This window comes from Lonchura striata, chromosome 6 (assembly GCF_050655825.1).
Source record: "Lonchura striata isolate lonStrDom1 chromosome 6, ASM5065582v1, whole genome shotgun sequence".
Lineage (NCBI taxonomy): Eukaryota > Metazoa > Chordata > Aves > Passeriformes > Estrildidae > Lonchura > Lonchura striata.
The window spans coordinates 17,038,043-17,059,020 of record NC_140708.1 but is presented as its reverse complement, the minus strand read 5'-3'; the positions used below and the strand labels follow the sequence as shown (position 1 = coordinate 17,059,020).

Genomic DNA, 20,978 nt, shown 5'->3' with positions numbered 1-20,978 from the left:
CTTTGTGGGGCTGGAACGTCATTTACAATAATGACACAATCAGCTCAGATTGGTATTACAAAAGTATTACAAATTGCCACAGCTGACACATTGGGATGAATGGCTCATCCAGAATGCATTCAGATGGGATTCCCAGTCAACCAACTGAATTGCATTCAGCAGCACTTAAAAATACTAGCAGATATTTATCTCTTTCCCCATACTGGGAGCTTAAACTCTGCAGGTGTAGGTGAAGTGTGTGCATGCCAGGGCCAGCTCAGTCTGTTTCTGTGAGTTCCTTTTCCTGTTGGTTAACTCTGTTAACTTAGAATTAAATGCTGATTGGAGTTCAGGATGCAATTTTACACAAGGCACAATGCAAAGCAGAAAATCTAAACAAATGGTAGAAAATATGATCTGTAAAGGCTGTGAACTTGTGACTTCTATGAGTGTATGTGGCAAAGTGTCAGCCCACCAAAGTCAGCCAGGCTATGCCCACCAAGCAGGAAAATACAGAGCTATCCAATTGTAACGCTTCAAGAGTTTAATGAGAAGTTTCTGTTAATACAAAATGGAAACTAAAGCACTTCCATCTGTTATTCCTTGATGAAAATGTTTATTTCAAGGCTATATGTGAAGGGTAATGGTTTACATACAAATGCAGGCTCCAATTTGCTCTTAACTTAATTTGAATGCTTTTAGTAACAATGGAAAATGCTCAGATTGACAGCCTCACAGATCAAAGCTCACAGTATGATGGTTTGGGGGGGCAATGCAAGATACATGCAATAAATTTAATTCATGAAAATTTTTATGTGACAGACCTACCTAGGTCTAAGGCAGATAGTTTGATAACAGAGTTTGTACAGTCCATCACAAGTTCTGGCCCAGTTACGAAATGGCTGTAGTGTTGCATTCCTCAGCATCCAGCAAGTCGAGCCATAGGCTGTGTTACCTTTATTCCAGACTAGTGGCAGAGCAGACATTAAACATTGCAGCCTCCTATTGCAACAAAAATGCACTGAGGAAACAAAGCTGAAGTGCAGAGGTCATTTCAGCTAAGCCTGCCTCCGAGCAATAGATTTTAAGCAGTAAAATTTTTTCAGGAGTGTAACACAGATTGAGGATAATGCTGTTACCATCAATGCTTGTTATCTTCAAGTCTAACACGCTGGCATATACAAAGAACCTGTGGAGGAACAAGCAGGGGAGGCAAATCCAAACACGTGATACTGTCTTGCAGGGATCTGGTTTAACTGAAGGCCTAGTTATGAAGAAGGAAAACAGGTGCATAGAAGAGTCGCAAGCTGATGGAGTTAAAAACTATGTGCAAAAACATGTGTAAAATCTACAGAATGCTCAGGAGCAGTAAAAAAGCAAGGAGGGATGATAAATGTCTTTTGTGGCTAAAGCAGAGTGAAAGGATTCAGGCAAATGTCTTTCTAAAATCTCTTATCAACCAATAGAAGTGTAAAAAAGTGACTACAACCCAGCATGATTGTGAGAGAACACCCTTTCTCATAAGAGAGTGAGTTGACAAATGATGTATATCAGTTCCTTAGGGCTCAAAATGAATGTAGGCTGTATGTATGCACACCTTCAGGGGTCTGAACCTCATCATGTTCATGAAGGAAACCTCTGGGGTAACTGGACCATTTGGGTTCCAGGCTAGACCTCCCAAAAATGTATCTCACTCTGTCTGGTACTCATGGGTCCTAGACTGTCTGAAAGGCTGTGTTATAATACTTGGAGGTTTTATTTTATGCTTTGTTTAGTATTTTCTGCTGGCTTTTACTGTGAAAACACTTGAGATTTTTCTTTTTGAGTTCTCAACAATGGAATATTTTACTGATAGAAATGAAATGCTGTAAAATGAATATGGAAAAATGAAGGACAAAGTACCTATGAAATCATGTGGATGTTTTGTTGTACTAGTTTCCACCACTCAGTTCTGGTCTGTGTGTTATAATGGCACAAATCCACTTGGAAAACTGCAAGGCTGGAGCACATAAGCTTGGAAGGGTCACTAGGAAAATGTATTGCTTGCAGGAAACGCTGCTGTGATTTTTGTGGGTTCTCCCACAAAGGCTTCTCTCTTTCAATGGGTACTGGTTCAGATTGGCACAATGTCAGAAAGCAGTATGATTATGCTTGAGATGACAGGCGAACTGTCACCTATCCCAACACCCAGGATTCTAGGCCTTGTTTCTGCTTCATTTCTGACTGTGGCATCGCTCTCTGTATGAATTTGGTTTGAAATGCCAATACAGACTGACAGGGTTTTTTTTATATGAGTAAAAGTAAACCTTTGTTCAATTGCACAGCATGTGGTGCTTTGGAGTTCTGTCCTGGTTAAATACCAGCATAAATATTAAAACCCAAGGTGTGGAGAAATAAAAAGATTTTAAAACTCCTAGAACTTTAGGTAGATGCTGACAAGTACATGTGCTGTCTGTAAGTACATGTGCTGCCTGTAGCAGTTTTTGCAGGAAAAAGGTTTTACTCCAGCCACAGGTCACAAAAACCATGGGCTCAGAGGTTATCATTCCTGTGGAAAAAATTCCAGAAATAAAGTATGTCTCAGTCCCTGACTGTCTGAAAATGGCAGGTAGTGAGGTCTCCATACAATGATTTCTTTGTGAGAAGAACATTCCATATACTGCCATAGCTAGTCCAGTTTTCTGTTTATGAATGGAGCATCAAAGGTGTGAGACTTCCAGTCACTGAGCCTGGAAAAATAGAGGGATTCATAGAGCTAAGCCAAATCTAGACCTTGGTTAAACCCATGGAGGATTGCAATTGACTTCAAAGTGAGCACAACCTGGTCTGGAATGAATACAGGCTGGTTGCAGCAGTACACACTTCCTCATACACCCCCTCCAGCCTAGGCATTGATACTCAAAGGGCTTTTCTACATGAAAAAATAGCAGTATTAAAGTTGTAGAAATATGAGTTTGGTTTTTTTTCCAAATCCTTCTGGAAGAAGAAATAATGCTTTGTAGAAGCTGCTGTGTCCTCATCTGCTGGGAGCAGCAGCTCCTCTGAATGGCTCCTAACCTGTTTCAGTGAAAGTTACTCTGGTTAACAGAACTCTTGTGTAGAGCTAATGTGGCCCCTTTTGGCTGACAGAGGTGAGAGGAGCTTAGATCCCAAGAGAAGCAATACCAGCAGACTCAGAGGACAAAGATCCCTGGCCTTCTTTCCACCTGAGCTACTCTGGGCACATCTTCATTTCTCCATCTGCCTGCAGAGTGAACATCAGGCTACACTCTGCATCAGAACCTGTGTTGATGTTTAGCTTTGCCTATTAATGAGCAACGTCTTTATCAGTGAAGCTTAAGGTATCTTAAGATAATTTATAATTTGTTCTAAATCACAATAAGCTAACGTGCTGGTTTTGACTGCAATTCAGTTTATCTTCTTCACAGTGACTAGTGGGGGGCTATATTTTGGATTTGTGCTGAAGACTGTGGTGATAATACAGAGATGTTTTTGTTATTGCTGAACAGGGCTTGCACAGAGACTGAGGGTGCACAAAAGTTGGGCAGGGACACAGCTGACCCCAACTGATCCCAAGGGATATTCCAGACCATGTGACATTATGCTCAGTCTATGAAAGCAGAGGGTACATTTGGAGTGATGGCATTTATCTTTCCAAGTAACTGTTATGTGTCCTGGTGGTAGCTAAACACCTGCCTGCCCATGAGAAGTGGAGAATTAATTCCTTTTTCTTTGCCTGTGTGCATGGCTTTTGCTTTCCTATTAGGCTGTCTTTATCTCAACACACAAGTTTTCTGACTTTTACCTCTTTTGTTCTCTCCCTGATCTTACTGGCCAGGGAGGAAGAGAGGCTGTGTGGGGCTTGGCTGCTGGCTGGGGTTAAAGCACCACAGCTGTTCTTATACTCAGATATAGCTCTTCACCTGTTTTAGACTACTTTAAATGTAGCTGTTTCCCATGAGTGCAGCCTTGCCTCTGCAGTGCCAATTAAAATTTTGGAGAGGGAAAAATGGCAATTTATTTTCTTTAGTTCAGTCACAGCTGTTGTATTACAATGATTGGCCATTGTGGTACGTGAAAGTTGTATGGAGGAGAAAAAGCCCAGGTCCTCCACTGAAAGCTATTGGTGGTTGAACAGGATGCTTTGAGTAGTGTGAACACATCTACCCAGTTCTGGACCCTGTTCACAAAATTCCCAGCTGCAACATCAAGTTCATTCCCCACCCAAGTTGTATAATGCTGTGACTCAGCTAGATAATGCTGTGTTTGCTATTTTTATTAGTGTCTTGGCAAAGGAAATATAATTGGAAAATGCTAGCCCTTTTTATTTTTCGTTTTTATTATCTTGGTTTGTCTCTCTAAATGCTTCCATGTGAGCAACTTCACTCATCTTTAAAGAATGCATGTAGGAAAGAAAAAATGTTTATTGAAGCCTGTAGCTATTACTGCTTGTACTAGAAAAGGCTTCCTCTTGACTTTTTTTGTGAAATTTTACTTAGGGAAAACTGTATTATATACTAAATGGGTGTTTTCTGTACCACCTTGTCTGGAAACCGTGTTTCCTGGTGAGGACAGTCAGGGTGGTTTTGGGTTTAAATCCGATGCTGTGCTGAACGCTTACAAGCTTGACTTGAGCCAGGACTTGGTTTTGCCGTGTGCAGGCCAGCCGGTCCCTCAGGCGCCGCTGTGCTCTCGGGGAATGCCCAGGCTGCCCCGCGACGGGCGGCGTTACCTTTCTTAGAGTGCTGTGTTTTCAATACAATGGGCCTTTCGCTGAAGCCGGCCCGCGGTCAGACCTGCTGCGCGGCTCCCCGGGGCCGGCGCGGGCTGTCCGGCCGGGACAGCGCAGGCTCCGCGCGGCCGGGCCGGCCCTCCTCGCCGCGCGGCGGGGCGGGCCGGGCCGAGCCGGGCGAGCCGGGCGGGCGGCTCCGCCCCTGCCGCCCCGGGCCCGCCCGCAGCGCCGCCAGCACCGGCACGGGCGGTGGGAGCGGCGGCTCCGCGGGACCTGCGGTAGGCGCGACCTCGGGCCGGGGCGAGGGGCCAGGGCCCCGGTGCGGCGGGGCCGTGGGCCGGGTCCCCGCGGGGCCGGGATCCCGGGCGGCAGGAGCCCGCGGGGTGACAGCGGCGGCTCAAGGGCTGCCCGCGACCCGGGGAGGTCGGGGCTTGCGGCAGCTCCGCCGCCGGCAGGGAGCGACGCCCGTTCCCTGGGGAAACGTGGATTCAGGGGAGAGGGCATGCTCTGCTGTTGTAGTCGCAGTTCGGTCCTTTGGCCGAGTCCGTAGTTTATCTTGACTTTATGATTTGATGTGTACAGTTGTCAGGAGGAAGCAGCCTAAGATGGTAGGCTGGCCATTACGCAGTGCTTTTGCCTTTTTTTTTTTTTTTTTTTTTTAAATCCAGAAGGCCCCTTTCTCTAAACTGCACTTATTACACTCTATCTTTTCTTATACCATATGTATTTCGAATGTCTTTAAGACACTTAAGTGTCTTTAAGTGTCTTCAAGCCACTTTAGTTGTCTTAAAAGGAAACTCTTCAAACTCTTGCTATGCTGCAGCTATATGTGTGACAGAACACAGCACAAATATCTCCATATTCAGAAAAGCAATTCCTTCTTGTCCCCATCCTGTTTCTGGGCAGTAAGGTAGTACCTCTGTGGAATATGTTTTAATTTTTAAAGATATTTACAGTAGTTCCTGGAAGCTTCTTCCTGTTAAGGAGGAACTGTCGAGAAATAACGTTCTGAAGGGAGTGGCAGAGGCATGGAAGGCATCTCAGCCTGGAACGGGGACAGGAGGCTGGGGAGCGGAGAAAGCAGACTGGCGAGGGAGGGGAGAAGTGCTGGTGCAGTGTGTTTTGATGAAGGAGCTGATTATGAGGGTTATGCACATGAAAACCCAGCTGCTATCAGAGGCGGGAGGTTCATTCCCTGATACCTCCCCCAGCATATAGTTATTTTCCGTGGAGTGAGTCAGTGTTGTACTAGATCACCCATGGTAACATCAGAAACAGCACAAAAGCAGTGCAAGCGTATGGTTGCTGTAAAGCCTGAGTGTATGAACACTTTCCCCATAGCTTGGCTATTTTTATAATTTCCTGTGTTTTGGGTTGCTGTAAGAGTCATGTGGACCACTCTCCTCCCACTGATGCAGCAGATAACTTGAATTGAGCATTGCTTACATGTTTGCCTGTAGCCCTGTCCCCACTGCATTTCTGCTGAGTGCCTAATTATTTTATGTCAACAATATTTATGATATTTTTGGTTTTTCTCTTGCTGGACCTTAGTATAAGATCAGAGGCCAAAATGTCTGTCTGTACTTAAAATTCCTGGAGTAGCCATCACATTCGTTCATATGATTTGTCACTTCTTTAGCTTATTATTTGTAGTCCCCAGAAGTTTAGAATTGTTAGACTGAAAACTCCATGAAATGTCAGACGTCACTAAAAGGTACAACAAAACCAGCAGTGGGATGGAGCTATTTCATGGGGGTGTTTATGTAGTCAGAATTGTGAAGACATAGTGTTACATAACAACTTAAAATACATAACCTGATCTGCTATATAAAAAAAAAAATCAAGCCAAGAAGTCTGTCTGATTTGAAGGTTACAGGAAGTGGTGTTTCCTAGACCTCTAACAAATTTTGGAAGATAGAGCTTCCATAGGGTCTGTTCAATAGCACTGCACTAATCAAAACCAAGATAGAGCTGACTTAATTCTACTTCTGTGATAGCAATGGAGGTATTAAAAAAAGAAGCTCTAGTTAAAGCAACAATATAGCAGATAGTTTAATTGTGACTACAGAAATAGTAGGGCTTTTGAACAAACTGAAAGTTTCATTTATTTTTAGCCAAGCCTCTATATAATAATTTGTAGAAACTTCTCTGTCAGCTTCAAATTGTGGTTGGAGGTTTCTGTTACAATAAATATTCAACTGAGTAATGGCACCAATATGATTTTTGTTTATTGTTATTTTTGTTTACTACCTTGACCCATATTTCTTATTGGATATATTTTTAAAGTGTTTTATGTAAACTGTTGGAAATAAGGACAGGGACTTGTCAGCTGTATGCAGTGTGTTTTGTTTTGAGTTTCTTTTGAAGGTAGCAAAACACTTTTTAAAGGAAAGAAAAGGCTGCACATTTACCCCTCAGCAAACAGCACTTTGACCTGTTTGAAACTTGAGTTGTCCCTTTATTTTTGCCAGTTTATTTGAAAGTGACTGTGGTTGGTATAAATGCTGAATTTCCTTCCCAGGTCCCCAAGATGGGAACAATGTAAAGTAGATATGCAAACCTAAGAACAGCAATAGGTTTTTACTGTGTATTGCTTCTATTGTTGCTCTGTGTTTGTTCCAGATTTTATCAGCACTCACTAGATAAGCTTGATAAGAAGTTAGATCCTGAATGGGGTAACCTGGAATCAGTTACAGGACAGAGCTGGGACTCAGTGGTGTCCTTCTAAGAGACAATTCTGACACTTTCTTGTGTGATTCTTGCTTGGCAGCTAGTTTTTTGTTTGTATGTGTGCAACTGTATCCATAATGTTCAGCTGTCACAGATGCTGGTTGTGGACCAGTGCCAGTTGTTAGATTTTGGTAACTGAATAAAACAAACACAGCCCCCACAGCCACTCCCTGGCTGTTCCCTGTGCAGTGCCTGTCTCTGTGACGTCTGGTTAGTAGCAATGATCTTGTCTGAGACCTCCAAAGAAAGGGAAACAAGTTCTTCCCAGGTGTGGCCTCCTTTTTTCCCTTATGTGCTGTCTGTTTGAGAGAGAATATGCTGTCTTACTTGGTAAGGAAGGTTAAAAGTCTTTTGGAATTATTGCTTTGGTTGTGTTTGGTTTTTTTTTTCTTTTACCACAAAGTGTGAGTGATAAAGGTTTTTTTGAGGGCATTGGGAAAGTGTTCACCAGTAGGAGAGGTGGGCTTCCAATTCAGGCTTTTAGATCTTAACTTCTGGTGATCTTAAGAACTGTCAAATATATCAGTTCCATATTAAAGATCCAGATGAGTTTTAATGCTTCTGAAGGTCTCTTGTTTGTGCTAAACTTTACTGTAGCCATATAGTCAATATGTATGTGAAGTGATAATTGCTATGATTAATTCCTGCACCCCCGAAGACCTCTGGCTTGGCTAGAAAAACTTGTCTGATTTTGGACTTTGGCCTAGTAAGTTGCTCTGAATTAAGTGCTTAAGTTGCCTGAAGCAGACAGGGTAACTGTTTCTGTTATTATTGCTAGAGGTAACAATTTTAAGCATGGGAATTTGCACTTATTCAGTAAACAGTGTACTTAACTATAGTCAAAATAACTGGTTGTTGCCTGTGCTTGGTAGTGTTTTAAAAATACTTGGTTTTCTATTAGCTAGGAGAATAAATGCATCTTACAAATACCAGGATTTAGGGGAAAAATACTTCTCGTAGTAAGCTTTAAGGATTAGACCTTGCTGATCTCAAGTGCAGTCTAGATTTGAAGGCTACAGTCTTGCTTTCTTTTCACATTCTTTGTTTATGGTTGCTTTGAAATACCTATTTTACTATTCTAAGTTGGTTCTTTAATAATTCTGTTCCTGGAAAGAATTAATCAACTGAGAATGAATAATTCCTTATAGTCTGGAACGAATGAAGGTTTGTCCATTTTGCTCACGGAGGGGTAGTAACCATCCCAGCGTTGCTGGACAGGTTAATGTGTTCAGCAAATGTGTCCAGAAAGTGCGAAAGTCATCCCTGTTAAGAAAATATTGATGTCTTTGTACCTCTGGTTGATGTGGGGAGTCCCCGGGCTGTCAGCAGAGAGGCTTTATCGCAGTGTCAGGTTTGTCCATGCAGCTGCTGCCAGTGTCCCTGACTTTGGGAGCTGTCACTTGAGCAGCCTGGTGTCAGCCTGGCGCCTCTGCAGCCCCAACAGCTGCAGACCTGATGGAAGCCTTTTGTTGTCCCTTTCTTCCTGTTGCCTCTGCCTTTGCAGTTGGGCCACTCCCTGACTCTGCGCTTCAGGCTCGGCCACAGCAACTAATTAAAAACTGCTGGTGAGAAATGATCAATCAGATATTTTTTAGTAATTATTTTAAGGTGCTGAATACCACACTATTGCTGTAGTTCACGGAGTAATTGGTATTTACATATTCTGATTTGCACTAATGGTGTGAAAATTTATTCTTTTATGGTGGAACTTAAAATAGAGGAGTATAAATCCCTGAGGTATTAGTCAGTTGAGAACATAGTTCAGACTATTTATAGTCTTATTATTTTTTTGCAACAAATGATATTCTGCGACAAGTTACGAGTTTGAAATATAACAACCTCATTCCATTACTACTTCAAACATCTCATAACCTTAATTTGGTTTATTTTCCTTGCTTGTTTTGTTGTTTGGAAAGTGTCTATCTGTATTGTCACAAATATATATTTGAAAGAGAGTGTTGAAGAAGTGTGCTACAAAAGGAAGCACTTGCATCAGGGCAGAGTAGGGATCCAAAATGAAACTGACCTCTTGGAATTAACTCAAGTTTTTGCTGCTTATAGATCTTGAAAGGCCATACAGCTCAACTGAATTCTTTGGATTTTGAAGCCCTGAGTATATACGTAGGGCTTCTGTCACTGGAAAGGTTACAGGAATGTTGTTAGTAATATTTTCTTAGTAATATTTTTACAGCTTGATTGTGGCTTATGGGTGTGTCTTCCCATTCAGCCTTTCTTTGTTGGACATGGCATGTCTTTTCAGTTCTATTTTATTTTGAATAGAGCTTGCAAGTGCTACCTTTCTCACCTGCTTGCCTCAGCAGGTCAAAAAGTGCTAGATTATTTTCTGTAATAAAAAAGATTATGATACTGTATCAGAAGGATCATCAAAACTGGCTGAGCTCTTGAGTCATAATACTAGCAAGCAATTCAGATGGATAGTTTTTAGAAAAGCCTCATATTTGAGTTTGTTCTACCATCTATTCAGAGCTGTGAGTTGGTTTGGGATTTTTGTTAAGGAAGCTATTTTTGTAGAAAGTAGATGATGGGTTAATACTCCTTAAATATACATTGTTGGATGAAGTCCAGTAAAAGTTTGTTTGAACAAAGGGTGATCTGTGTCAAAGAGGTTTCCTGAGTGTCTTGAACTCAGGCTTATTGGAAGATAAACCCATTCTACTAAATTATTTTTTTTTCATAGTGAAAGGAAGGCTAGCCAGGAGTCACATATACAGAAGACTTAATGATAAAACAAAATTGCCAGACTATTTATCCATCAGGATGGAAATTATTACAGCTAATACAGGAGAGGACAACTTGTATGCTGCAGTGCATGAGTCAAAGGTAAATCTTGCTCAGGCTGGTAACATAGCAGCTGGTTCAGTGCTGACTCTGGTTTGTCCTTGTCTTGGAAAAGCACAGTGGTGGATGCCTGAGCTCATATCTGATGAAAAATGGCAGTGTATTATTGTAAGGTGATAAATTCTGTTCTGGTTTCACAATCAGAGATCGGTCTTGAAGCAGGTACTGTAATTTATAGCTTCAGGCTGCTTTGTCTGCTATATCCTGGTAATTAACCTTGTGGAGGAGTCAAGGCCAAGGGTTTTACTTTACTTGGTGATCCCTGTGAAATAGGCATAATTAAACAAATAATTTTTAACTAATAAATGTTATGGTTTTTCATGATTTTTTGTCTTCAAGTTATTGTACCATGGCATAGCTGGAGCCTGAACAGCAGCCACTAAATAAATTCCAGGAATGGGTGTGAATGCAGTGGCTGAGCTTATTGCTTTTGCACCTTGAAACAAAATTTCTCTGGCAGCCTTGAAGTTTTCTTTATTTCTGCCATTATGGAATTTGTAGTTTTGTTACAATTTTTTTTCAAGTTGTAGTCCTTTCCTTCTGTACTGTATCTTACAGAAGCGTATTTTCAAGATTCCTGTTGAAAGTCTTCACAGATTTTATCTTTTATGAACAGGTCCGTTCCCTCTTAGCTTTGCCAAGCAGCAGGAAAATGCTCAAGAGCCTGAATGGTTTATAGCTTGTAGGTGAAGCATGATAGCAATGTTCACTGTGGGAGTAAAACCTGAGGTCTTTAAAGGTCTGAGGTGGACCTCTGGGATTGAATACTGGAAATGGGGAGAGGATCTTGACAGTAGTTGTTCTTTATTTTCTTCAAGGCACTCCCTCCTTCTGTGTGCAGTTTGGTTGTTTGGATTTTTCCCTTGTCTTATGCACTACATTTTTTTTTGACTGAGCAAACAGAGACCTTGCTGTTCCTGTGTCCTCCCACGCAATGTTTGTACAGCAGGGTGGATTTCCATATCTTCTGTTCCCTTGCCTGTGTCACCCTTTGTTATCAGCAGGCAAGTGCTGCTCATCATGAGCAATTTCAGTAAAATATTGTGGATGTAGCAGGAGAAAGTGTGGCAGATGAGATTAGAAGATGAAATGGAGGCTGGGTTGAGGGAATGGTTGGGAAAAGTAACTTTTTATGTTAATATTTCTAAATTTAGAGTACTGGCCAACAGAGGCTCAAATGAACTGTGGAAAAGATGGTGATCAGGGAAGTTTCTGAACATGAGAAATCGGTGTGTTTGCAGCTCTAGCTTGCCTGGAATCAAACCAGTCTGGGAAAATTTCCCCTTGGAAAAGCCCTGGATAAATACAGTGTTCAAAAGAAGCAATTGGAACATTTTTATATAGAAACTAACATTTTTTTCAGGTTGCTGAAGCTGGCTGCTTTTTCTCAACCTCAGCTTTCATTGCCAAAAGGCTCTTTTAATCTTGGGGTGTTTTCCGATTTGAAATGAGTGTTCTATATGGGATTAAAAGCAATCAAGCAGACTTGCTAAGAAAAACAAAACCTATCCCATTGCTTCTCACTCTCTACCACAAAAAAAAAAGGGGTTTTGCCTTAAATTTGTACCTAAAGCTTTATCGAAAAAGGCATATTACACTTTTTTGAGTACCCTGTCTTAATTGTATTTACATGTAAATCTAAAAAATAACTAAAAATATAATTATGGTTGTACTTGAAGATATAACATTAATTTCAGTGTTGTAATAATTTGTATATTAAAAACATACACATTGACATTGTGCATGCAAAGAATGTATATTGTGAGTGTTCTTTGGTTGGTTTTTGAGTGACATTATAATAATTGCTCTTTTTTATTTTCTGTACTTTATTACGCAAAGCTCATTTCTGAATTAGAGAGGCTCTGGAGTGTGCTGGGCTGCCTTATGTTGAGTTTTTAAATGTTATTTTTGTTCTGCTGGCCTCTCTGCACTTCATGCTCGGGTACCTGCCCGGAGGTGGCAGTGTGGGCTGGGGCCCAGCAGCTCCAGCCTCTGGCAATGGTGGGGCCAGGAGGGAAGAAGCTGCCGACTCGTTTTCCCAGCAGCAGAGGGAGAATTTTACTGGTTTGTTTCTCAGCCTCGTGAGTTTGGGGTCAATCTTTGTATGGGTAACAGCAGATATTGATTTTCGAATTCTGAGAAGCTGCATTCACTTATTGATTCTGTTAGATGCTGCATACTGGAGTGCAAGTAGAACGGTTATGACTTTTGGTCTGGCTTGTTCATTGCAGTTTCTGTTAGTTCATTGCTCGCTCTTTAAATTTAAATGAGTATTTGCAGCATGAAGTCCAAACAGTCTTTAAGTAAATTGCCGGTTTCCTGATTTTATTTCCTTATTAAAAAAGAAAACCACAAAAAAGGTGTTTCTCCATTTCAATGTTGCTATGTAATAGAGCCATGCAAACCAGAAAGGGAAGTTAACATGATCATACAGAATGAAAACAATTTCACAAGAACAGCACTCTTGCCAACTCAAACCAAATCCAAAACAAAATTCCACAGCCGAAACCCAAAACACAGCAAAACATGCCAGATGCAAAAGGTAGTGCTTTAGGGGAAAGAGGGGGGTGGAAAAAGGGATAATTTACACAGCAATTCTAAAAATAGAATGTGACTTGTCATTAAAAATAACCTTCAAAAAGGTAACACTCATTATAGATAGTTTTCTTCATAGTTACTTTTACCATTCTTCCTGGTAGCTGTTCTGGTTAAAATAAGGCTCATGTATTCAGTTTTGATTTTGTCCTTCATTTAGCTGTTCTTCCTTTTTTGACCTCTACTTCTATTTTGGACAGCTAATGACTTTGTGCACTTCTGTGCTGACAGAGGCAGCATCCATTTTGAGAGACTCACTTTGTTCTAGTGATCTTATCCTATCAGTAAACCCTTCATATTTTATGGCAATTCTGTAAGCATGAAAGTGTATCCCTTCTGCTTCTAACTCTGACCTTGCACTTCTGCAGACGTTTGCATTTAGGTGCCTTCTAACAACTTCTAATAGCTACTCACTTGAAGATGTAGCTTCTTTGTCAGATGATTTTCTACTCTTCATTGATAAGATAATTCTGTATAGGCTGGAAACTTCTGGAGGTTTTAATAGCACAGTAAAGGAAGGAAGTTCAAGTAATACATCCCTAACAGCATAATAGACCAAGCAGTAAGTAGCAACTGCAACAAATAAAAAAAATAGTGTGAATAGTGACTCTGCAACTGCTTATTAATCCAGAAATGGGAAGCGGTTTCTGAGGGAAAAGCCGGGACAAAGTGTGCAGGTTATGTCTAAATTTTGGTAACTGGCTACTGCATACATGTTGCCTCTTAGTGTTATGTAGTGTAATGAGTGAAGCATTACAGAAAATAACTGTATCACACATACTTTCCAGATCTTTGCAATGAGTTACCCAGGCTATCCCCCAGCGGGTGGATATCCACCAGCTGCCCCAGGTAAGTTACTCAGATGAAGTAAACATTAAATGCAGTCGTGGTCCTTTCTGGAGTGGAAACATGGCATGGATGAAGAACAAGACCGTGGAGGGTTTCCTTGACTCCCCAAAGCTTTCTGTACTTGCTTGTTAAATCCAGTTTTATCTGGGTTGGGGATTCTGATATGTCTAATATGTGTGTTCTGCCATGTGCTTATATAGTAATGTCCAGTTTCATTAATCTCAAATACAGCACAGAGCATTAGAAATGGTCTTAACTTGACCAAATCCAATAAATGACAAGGATCAGCATCCGGTTGATACTGAGTCTTCAAGGTGGGTAGTGAGTCAAGTGAATATGGGGAGAAGTCATTCAACAGCTGACAACCATATCCCCCAAAGAAATAGGAAATTATCCTTAATTCACTATTCTTAGGCAAGTGGTTGCATACAAAAGGGAGGGGGCTGTTAAAAAGGGTAGCAGTTAATAATAACATAAAGCTGATTAAATACTCATCCACTCCTTGGTTATCAAGCTGAACTTTACAGTTGTTAGTGTTGTTGTAAGGCAGAAAGAAAGGACTGGAGTCATGCAGGTATGGTGAAATGTGGAGTTAGGCAGGTTAGCTCAGGAAGCGGAAGCAGTGTACAGTGAAAAGCCCAACTAGCTAGGAGGATAAAGCCTGTTTCTCAGCTGGGTATTCTGCCTTAAGACTATACTGCTATGTGCAGACAGGTTTTATGGCTTTGGTGCCTCTAAATGTCTGTGGACACCTCTCAAATTAGCAAAGTAAGTAGAATTAATAATATCTTCCTACTGGATTACCCAGACAACTTTGTAGTTTAGGTGCACTCAAATCAAAATACAGTGTTAAGAGTCTTAAGTGTTAACCTTCAAATAGGTTTAGAGTTGTTTTAAGTGAGAACTTACAGATTCAGTGTTAACTAACATTATTAGAAATACCCAGTGAGACTTCTCTTTTTAATAATTGCACTGCTACCATGCACCTCTTCAGTAGATTTCCCTGGTAGTGTTGAAAATACATTACGTTAGAAATTTAAGCAGTAAGAACTTTTAAAAGGCATAGTTTCTTGTTTCAGCACATCTGTGTTTGATTTCAGGTAGCAGTCCTTGGGGTGGTGCTGCCTATCCACCTTCAAATCCACCTCCAATTGGTCTGGAAAATGTGGCTGGCTATGCCAACCAGTTCAATCCCAGCCACATGTCTGCAATGGTGAGTTTGCTTTCATTTAATGTTCCACTGTGATGTCCTTAAGGGCAAAATTGTGCTTCTGGAATTGTCACTGAGAGGTTCATCACTTGAATTCTGTGCCTGTATGTCTAATCTGTTTAGGTATTGAGCATTCAATATTGCCTATTGAGGAAAATGGTTACTGCAAGCTATTTCTTATATTAGGAAAACAGAGCACTAGTTAAATGTTATTAACAGTCTAACTTCAAAAGTTATGGACATAAGACTAATACAACTTGGCATTTGCTGTGTAGAGGAATAGGGAACTTAATTAACAGAATATCCACTGTTCATATATTCACATGGGCAAGCACAGTCTGGATTTTGTCTATTTACCTGGATTTTGACCAGTCAGAGTAAGGAAAAAAGCTGTACAATTAGAGGTATCAATGATTCATCCTTGAAAAGAATGTGGGATCAACAGTCTCTTACAAACACTGATGTTTAACAGATGGAAGTAAAAACCTTTTACATTAACTGAAGAAAATGTAGACGTTTCCAATGTGATTTTTTTTTTCATAGAGCAGAAGTGAGTGACACTTCTGACAACTTTAGTCTTCAGAAATCTGTTATGCTGCATAACGAATGCAGTTTGTATGAAGATATTTGCATTATAGATATTTTTCTGAGGCAGTGGATAAATGAAATGATTTAGCAGCCAGCAGGCAAATTGAACAAGCTCTCTAGGATGCATGAGGCTGCAGCCACAGCAGCTAGTTTCTGACAGTTATCCGTTATCGCTTCTGGTTTCTCTCTGGAAGAGGGGTTTCAGTGATAAGATTTTGATGTGGAGTGGAATATCTTCATTTCAGTTTCTGCAGAAGTCTTTCCAAATGTAGTCCAGGGACTTCTAGTTGTAAACTACTAACATGTCATAAAACAGCCAAAGGTTGCTTGAAGTACTTGCACCCAGGTGCACCCTTGTGATCACACAAGGCAGCCATGGGCAAAGGATTATTTGGTGTAAAGCTTTAGGCAGATTTTTCCATCCTGCTTGCTATCTTTTGCAGATAAAGAGCTGTCTGTGTTGGTGGGGAGGGAGGTTGTATTGTATTAAGTATGTTACTGAAACTCAGCTGTTGGTGCTCCTTCCTGTCTCTTGTTTTATTGCTGTCATTGCAGGCATCCAACCTTGCAGGGACTTTTGGAGGGACAAATGTACCACAAAGCATGTATCCTTCCACACCTGGGGGTTATCCACCAGTTCCTCCAGGTGGCTTTGGGCAGCCCCCACCAGGACAACAGCCCTCGTATGGAGGGTACGCTCCACCTGGAGGAAATCCCCCGTCTGGAATGCCGCCTTACCCAGGATACGCAGGCGGCCCTGTGCCAGGCCAGCCCACACCACCTCCTGGGCAGCAGCCTATGAACTACCCAGGACTTCCAACAACTTACCCAGGGCAGCAGCCCATGCCAAATTATCCAGCAGGTCCATCTGTGAACCCGTCTATGCCCTCTTACTCAGGAACTACAGGGCCTGCAGTCACTCCTGTAACAGTAAGAGCATTCACTGCTTTTCTTTTGAGGTGTGACTGTATATATGTTTCTCTGAATTTTCTTTGTGTGTATTAGTGTAAACCTATCACAAAATTGAAAAGAAAGTTATGAAACAAAGTTTGAGTAATAAGAGAGAGATGGAACCTTTTCAAATGCAAGCACTATAGGCTCATACGGTCTTGAAACAAATTATGTTTTACCATGGTATCCAAAAAAAAGGTTTGATATAAATTCAAATTAATTAATCTTGCCTTTCCTAACTTTACCAATTATTGCCAGTTGTATATACAGTAACATCAAACCTTAATTAGTTCGAGAGCAGATTTAATGTCAGCAAACCTTAATCTTGCATTTTCTTGTAATTTGTGTCTAGAAGTTAATAAATTGCTTGAGGCAGGTTGGTTTGAGTTTTCTCTCTTACTTTTCTCACAAAAAGAAAACTGATAACAGTGATCCTCTTTCTTAAGTAGTAAACCACAGTATTTCAGTATTTAACACTAATATGCTGTTAAGACTACTGTTGTTTAACACTGTTGATCTCATTTTAGCACGGAAACCGAGGTACAATTACTGATGCACCAGGTTTCGACCCTCTGAAGGATGCAGAAGTCTTAAGGAAGGCCATGAAAGGATTCGGTGAGCAGTCTGATAATTTACATTTCAGTAAAAAGTAGAATTGCATCTCCATTCAGCACTGATATTTTTCTATTGCTATGTCTGTACTGAGTGGGACTGACTCCTTGGTTATCAGAAGTACTACTGGAAGTTCACGTGGGCATAAACAATATAATGAGTTTGGTTGAAGCTTTCTTTGTATTCTTAGTGTGTTTGTGAGCTCAAAGTTCTGTAGTTGAACACAAGAGTAGATACTGTAGATGAATTCAAGGCATTAATGTCCTTCTGCTGGGTTTAGAACAGGATGAAATAGAAAGCTGAATGCTCACATGAAGTGATGCTCATTCTGTCGTGTTGGTGTGTGCGTACAGGAACCGATGAGCAGGCGATCATTGATTGTCTTGGAAGTCGTTCAAACAAGCAACGGCAGCAGATAATCCTGTCCTTCAAAACAGCTTATGGAAAGGTAAGTATGTAGTGAGAACAGAATGAAGAAGAAATGAGAGCCTACATCTGCCTTCAGTGGCAGTCAGAAGACTTAGTGCTGGGAAAGAAAGATTGGAAGGTGCATTAGGGGAAGATGGTTCTTAAGTAATAGCCAGTAGCCAGAGCTACTTTTACTGATGCTTGACTTATTCATGCAGTATTGCAGATGAAACATGTACAGCAGTTTGTATTCTAAGTGGTTCCTTTGACTCTTGGATCTGTGCAGTCTATTTAATTGGACCTTAATAATATGTACACATACCATTATGCTGGTTTTAGTGTTAAGTTGAATAGCTTTACTTTGAACATACATTACTGGTGCTTGTGTGTAAATGTGTGGTTTTGGTGCTTGCTTTTTTCCAGTTTGGTCTTATTTTTCCCTTGTTTTTCCTTCTCATTAGGATTTGATCAAGGATCTCAAGTCTGAGCTCTCGGGTAACTTTGAGAGGACAATCTTGGCAATGATGAAGACACCTGTCATGTTTGATGCTTATGAAATCAAGGAAGCTATAAAGGTTTGTATAGGAGATACAAATTTTATAGCATAGAGGAAATAGCTGAGCTGATAAAATACTTGGTTGCCATTTAAAAGTTTGGATTTATTTGAGATTACTTGCTTTGACTTTCTATATAATTTTGTTACATTTATTTTGTACTAGGTTGTAGAAATCAAGATTCTGAAGTGTTTCTCCTTTGTTTTAGGGTGTTGGCACAGATGAAAATTGTCTCATTGAAATCTTAGCTTCCCGCAGCAATGAGCATATTCAGGAACTCAGCAGGGTCTATAAAGCAGGTTTGATCTGTTGCATCAAATTTTTTTCCTTTTCTTACTCAATCACTGATTGATAGTAAGAATTTAGGATATGAGCAGGATTGTATGAGGATTCATGATCATCTCTTTTCCAGAATATAAGAAAACTCTGGAGGAGGCAATAAAAAGTGACACATCTGGGCACTTCCAGAGGCTTTTAATTTCGCTTGCTCAGGTACTTGCCTGCTGGGATTTTGAAATTTCTTTGTTGTGTGTCTGTAGGTGGTGTGGATTTTGTTTGGTTTGGTTTTGGTTGTTTTTTTTTTTATTTTAAAAAAAGGCAGTCCATCAAAGCTCACCAGTAACACTTCTGGATCTTCTGATTCTTTCAGGGAAACAGAGATGAAAGTACAAATGTTGACATGTCTGTTGTCCAAAGAGATGTACAGGTCAGTAGAAATGCTTCACTGTTTCTAAGTATAGTCAACTGAATATGCTGAAATTTGGCTCTGTGGATTCTGCTTACTGTTAGTTTTGGACACCTTGTGACAACTTCTGATGCAGTGCTTTTATTTGAGTGGATGGAAGAGATATAAAAAGCTGTGACAGAGCATTAGAGCCATGTAGGTGCAATACAGAGATAAAGCTCTTGGGAGTACAGTCTGTAGGATATTTTACCTCTCGTTCTGTCAGGTCTTTGGCTTTTCCAAGTGTTGGATTGTGCTGCTTTCTAAGGAAATTGACCAAAGAGATTGGAGGTGATATGTGGATTACATTTTAAACTATTCAACAACTGCATTAGCCTTTGCATGTTGTTCAAGGAAGTCTGGAGTTTTGCGGCAAATAAGGCACTTGGACTTTGTAATTCTTGCCCCATTTCTTTTTCTGTATGTTCCATTTCACTACAAAGCAAAGGGAAAACCCTGGATTGTTTTAGCCATACTAGTGTCATTTAAATAGTGATGTCATTAGCTTTGTACGTAGTGTGCCTTAGCCAAAACACAAAAACATCCCAGAACACACCTAAAATTGCAGAAGAAAAGCTAGATGTAAGGACTGTTAGGAAGAACAATTTTCAGGTACCTCTTGAACAATGTCCCTTCCTTTAGTAATCTGGAGCTCTTGTGTTGGAGCCCTTACGCATCAGCAAGCTAGGAAGACTGTAAGCATAGCATATTGTAGGAAGGTTAGAACTAGTTGCTATTTATTGCTTGCACCTGTTTTGCAGTAGTACATAGGCTAAGAAAGAAATATAAAAGGAGAAGAGGCAGCAAGGAAGCAAATCTGTAACTTGGCTGTTCAGCTTGACTACTTTTCTGAGTAATGAAGTGTGAATTCCCTTCTGTGCTCAGGAGTTGTATGCAGCTGGAGAGAACCGTCTAGGAACTGATGAATCCAAATTCAATGCCATTCTGTGTGCAAGAAGCAGGGCCCACCTTAGAGCAGGTAATGATGTCCTACGTAAACTGTAACTTGGTTCTGTTGTCTGTAATGATAAAAATGTACAGCACTGCTCTGTGCCTGAATTTCCTCCATCTGTAAAATGAGCCCAACAGAATACCAATGAAAAGCAGGGTGAATTCTGCTGAGGAAAAGCAAGTCACCTTTCTTGGTATCAGAGGAGGTAGAGGTCAGACTTGTTCAAATGATCCTCTGATTAAAGAATTGAAAAACTAGAATTCAGTCTTGTGTACTTGTGTCTGCCCTTGTTACTTACTAATGTAAGGTGCTACATCAGTCTGTCGTGGAAGTGTTTTAGTAACTACGTAGAACTTTCACATTGTGCTATTGGGGTGCGAGGTACTTACATGAAGGAAAGGGGTGTATATGAGAACCTGAATATTTTCTTCTTGACTTTATTGAGACGCAAAGCTTTCCTAAAAAAATTGCCATGCTTTCTTGGTGTAGCCCTTTAATGAGAAGGTCATATCTGGGCAGGCTAGAAGGAGCATGGTTGATAACACAGCATTAATCCTTGAGATGTTCAGACTGGTGTGAGTACACTGTAGTGTCCAGCTGAGAAGTGCCACTGAAATGAAGCCACCTAGCACATTCCAGTGCCACCTCTTGTTGCAGAGCTGAAATTTTTCTTTTCCATTTGCAGTCTTCAGCGAGTACCAGAGGATGTGTAACCGGGACATCGAAAGCAGCATATGCCGGGAGATGTCTGGAGACCTGGAGAAGGGCATGCTGGCAGTAGGTATGTGCTACTTAGCAAGTTCATTCCTGCTGTTCTGCTGCAGCTGCTTCAGGTGGAACCTCTGACTTCAGCTAAGGATGTTCTTATTAGTAGTAATTCCAGTCTTCTGCTTTTTATGTTGGGCTTTCTGTGAAGTCATTTGTGATAAGTAAAGTGGGGCACTTAATTCACCTCAAAATGATAGATGAAGCTTTTATATTTCAGGCAACTGCAGAATTTAAATTTCACATGTTAAAATGGGGAGAGATTATTAACTATAATTGACACTGTTTTTAAGAAGTGAACTTTACCAACTCCTGGGTCAGTGAGAATGAAATATTTGGGACAATTTTGGAAATCCAGCATTAATTAAAATACAGGCATTAACCCTCTAATTAGTTACTTCTACCTCTATTTAGAAGAAAGAAACTTTAAATTTCATTGCAAAGGATTTTTTTCCTCACATTTGCTGTGG

The 20,978-nt window shown here is 40.7% G+C and overlaps 1 protein-coding gene across 4 annotated transcripts in view; it reads left to right on the top strand.

Annotated features, from left to right (window-relative positions):
* ANXA11 (annexin A11) overlaps nucleotides 1–20,978 on the top strand; it is a 29,251-nt gene that overhangs the window by 3,636 nt on the left and 4,637 nt on the right. For 2 of the 4 annotated variants that reach the window (XR_014956278.1, XM_085583403.1), the window contains exons 1-12: nucleotides 4,924–7,771; nucleotides 13,684–13,744; nucleotides 14,845–14,957; nucleotides 16,098–16,472; nucleotides 17,021–17,108; nucleotides 17,459–17,553; nucleotides 17,975–18,088; nucleotides 18,276–18,366; nucleotides 18,480–18,559; nucleotides 18,717–18,773; nucleotides 19,677–19,770; nucleotides 20,429–20,524. Coding sequence is in view for 3 of the 4 variants with exons in the window: in XM_085583403.1 (XP_085439529.1) it covers nucleotides 7,757–7,771; nucleotides 13,684–13,744; nucleotides 14,845–14,957; nucleotides 16,098–16,472; nucleotides 17,021–17,108; nucleotides 17,459–17,553; nucleotides 17,975–18,088; nucleotides 18,276–18,366; nucleotides 18,480–18,559; nucleotides 18,717–18,773; nucleotides 19,677–19,770; nucleotides 20,429–20,524 (1,279 nt within the window). In the remaining variant the exon portion in view is untranslated. Of the gene's footprint in view, nucleotides 1–4,923; nucleotides 7,772–13,683; nucleotides 13,745–14,844; nucleotides 14,958–16,097; nucleotides 16,473–17,020; nucleotides 17,109–17,458; nucleotides 17,554–17,974; nucleotides 18,089–18,275; nucleotides 18,367–18,479; nucleotides 18,560–18,716; nucleotides 18,774–19,676; nucleotides 19,771–20,428; nucleotides 20,525–20,978 lie in introns of those variants that run through there. The other 2 variants (XM_021526671.3, XM_085583405.1) reach the window with 2 other exon arrangements.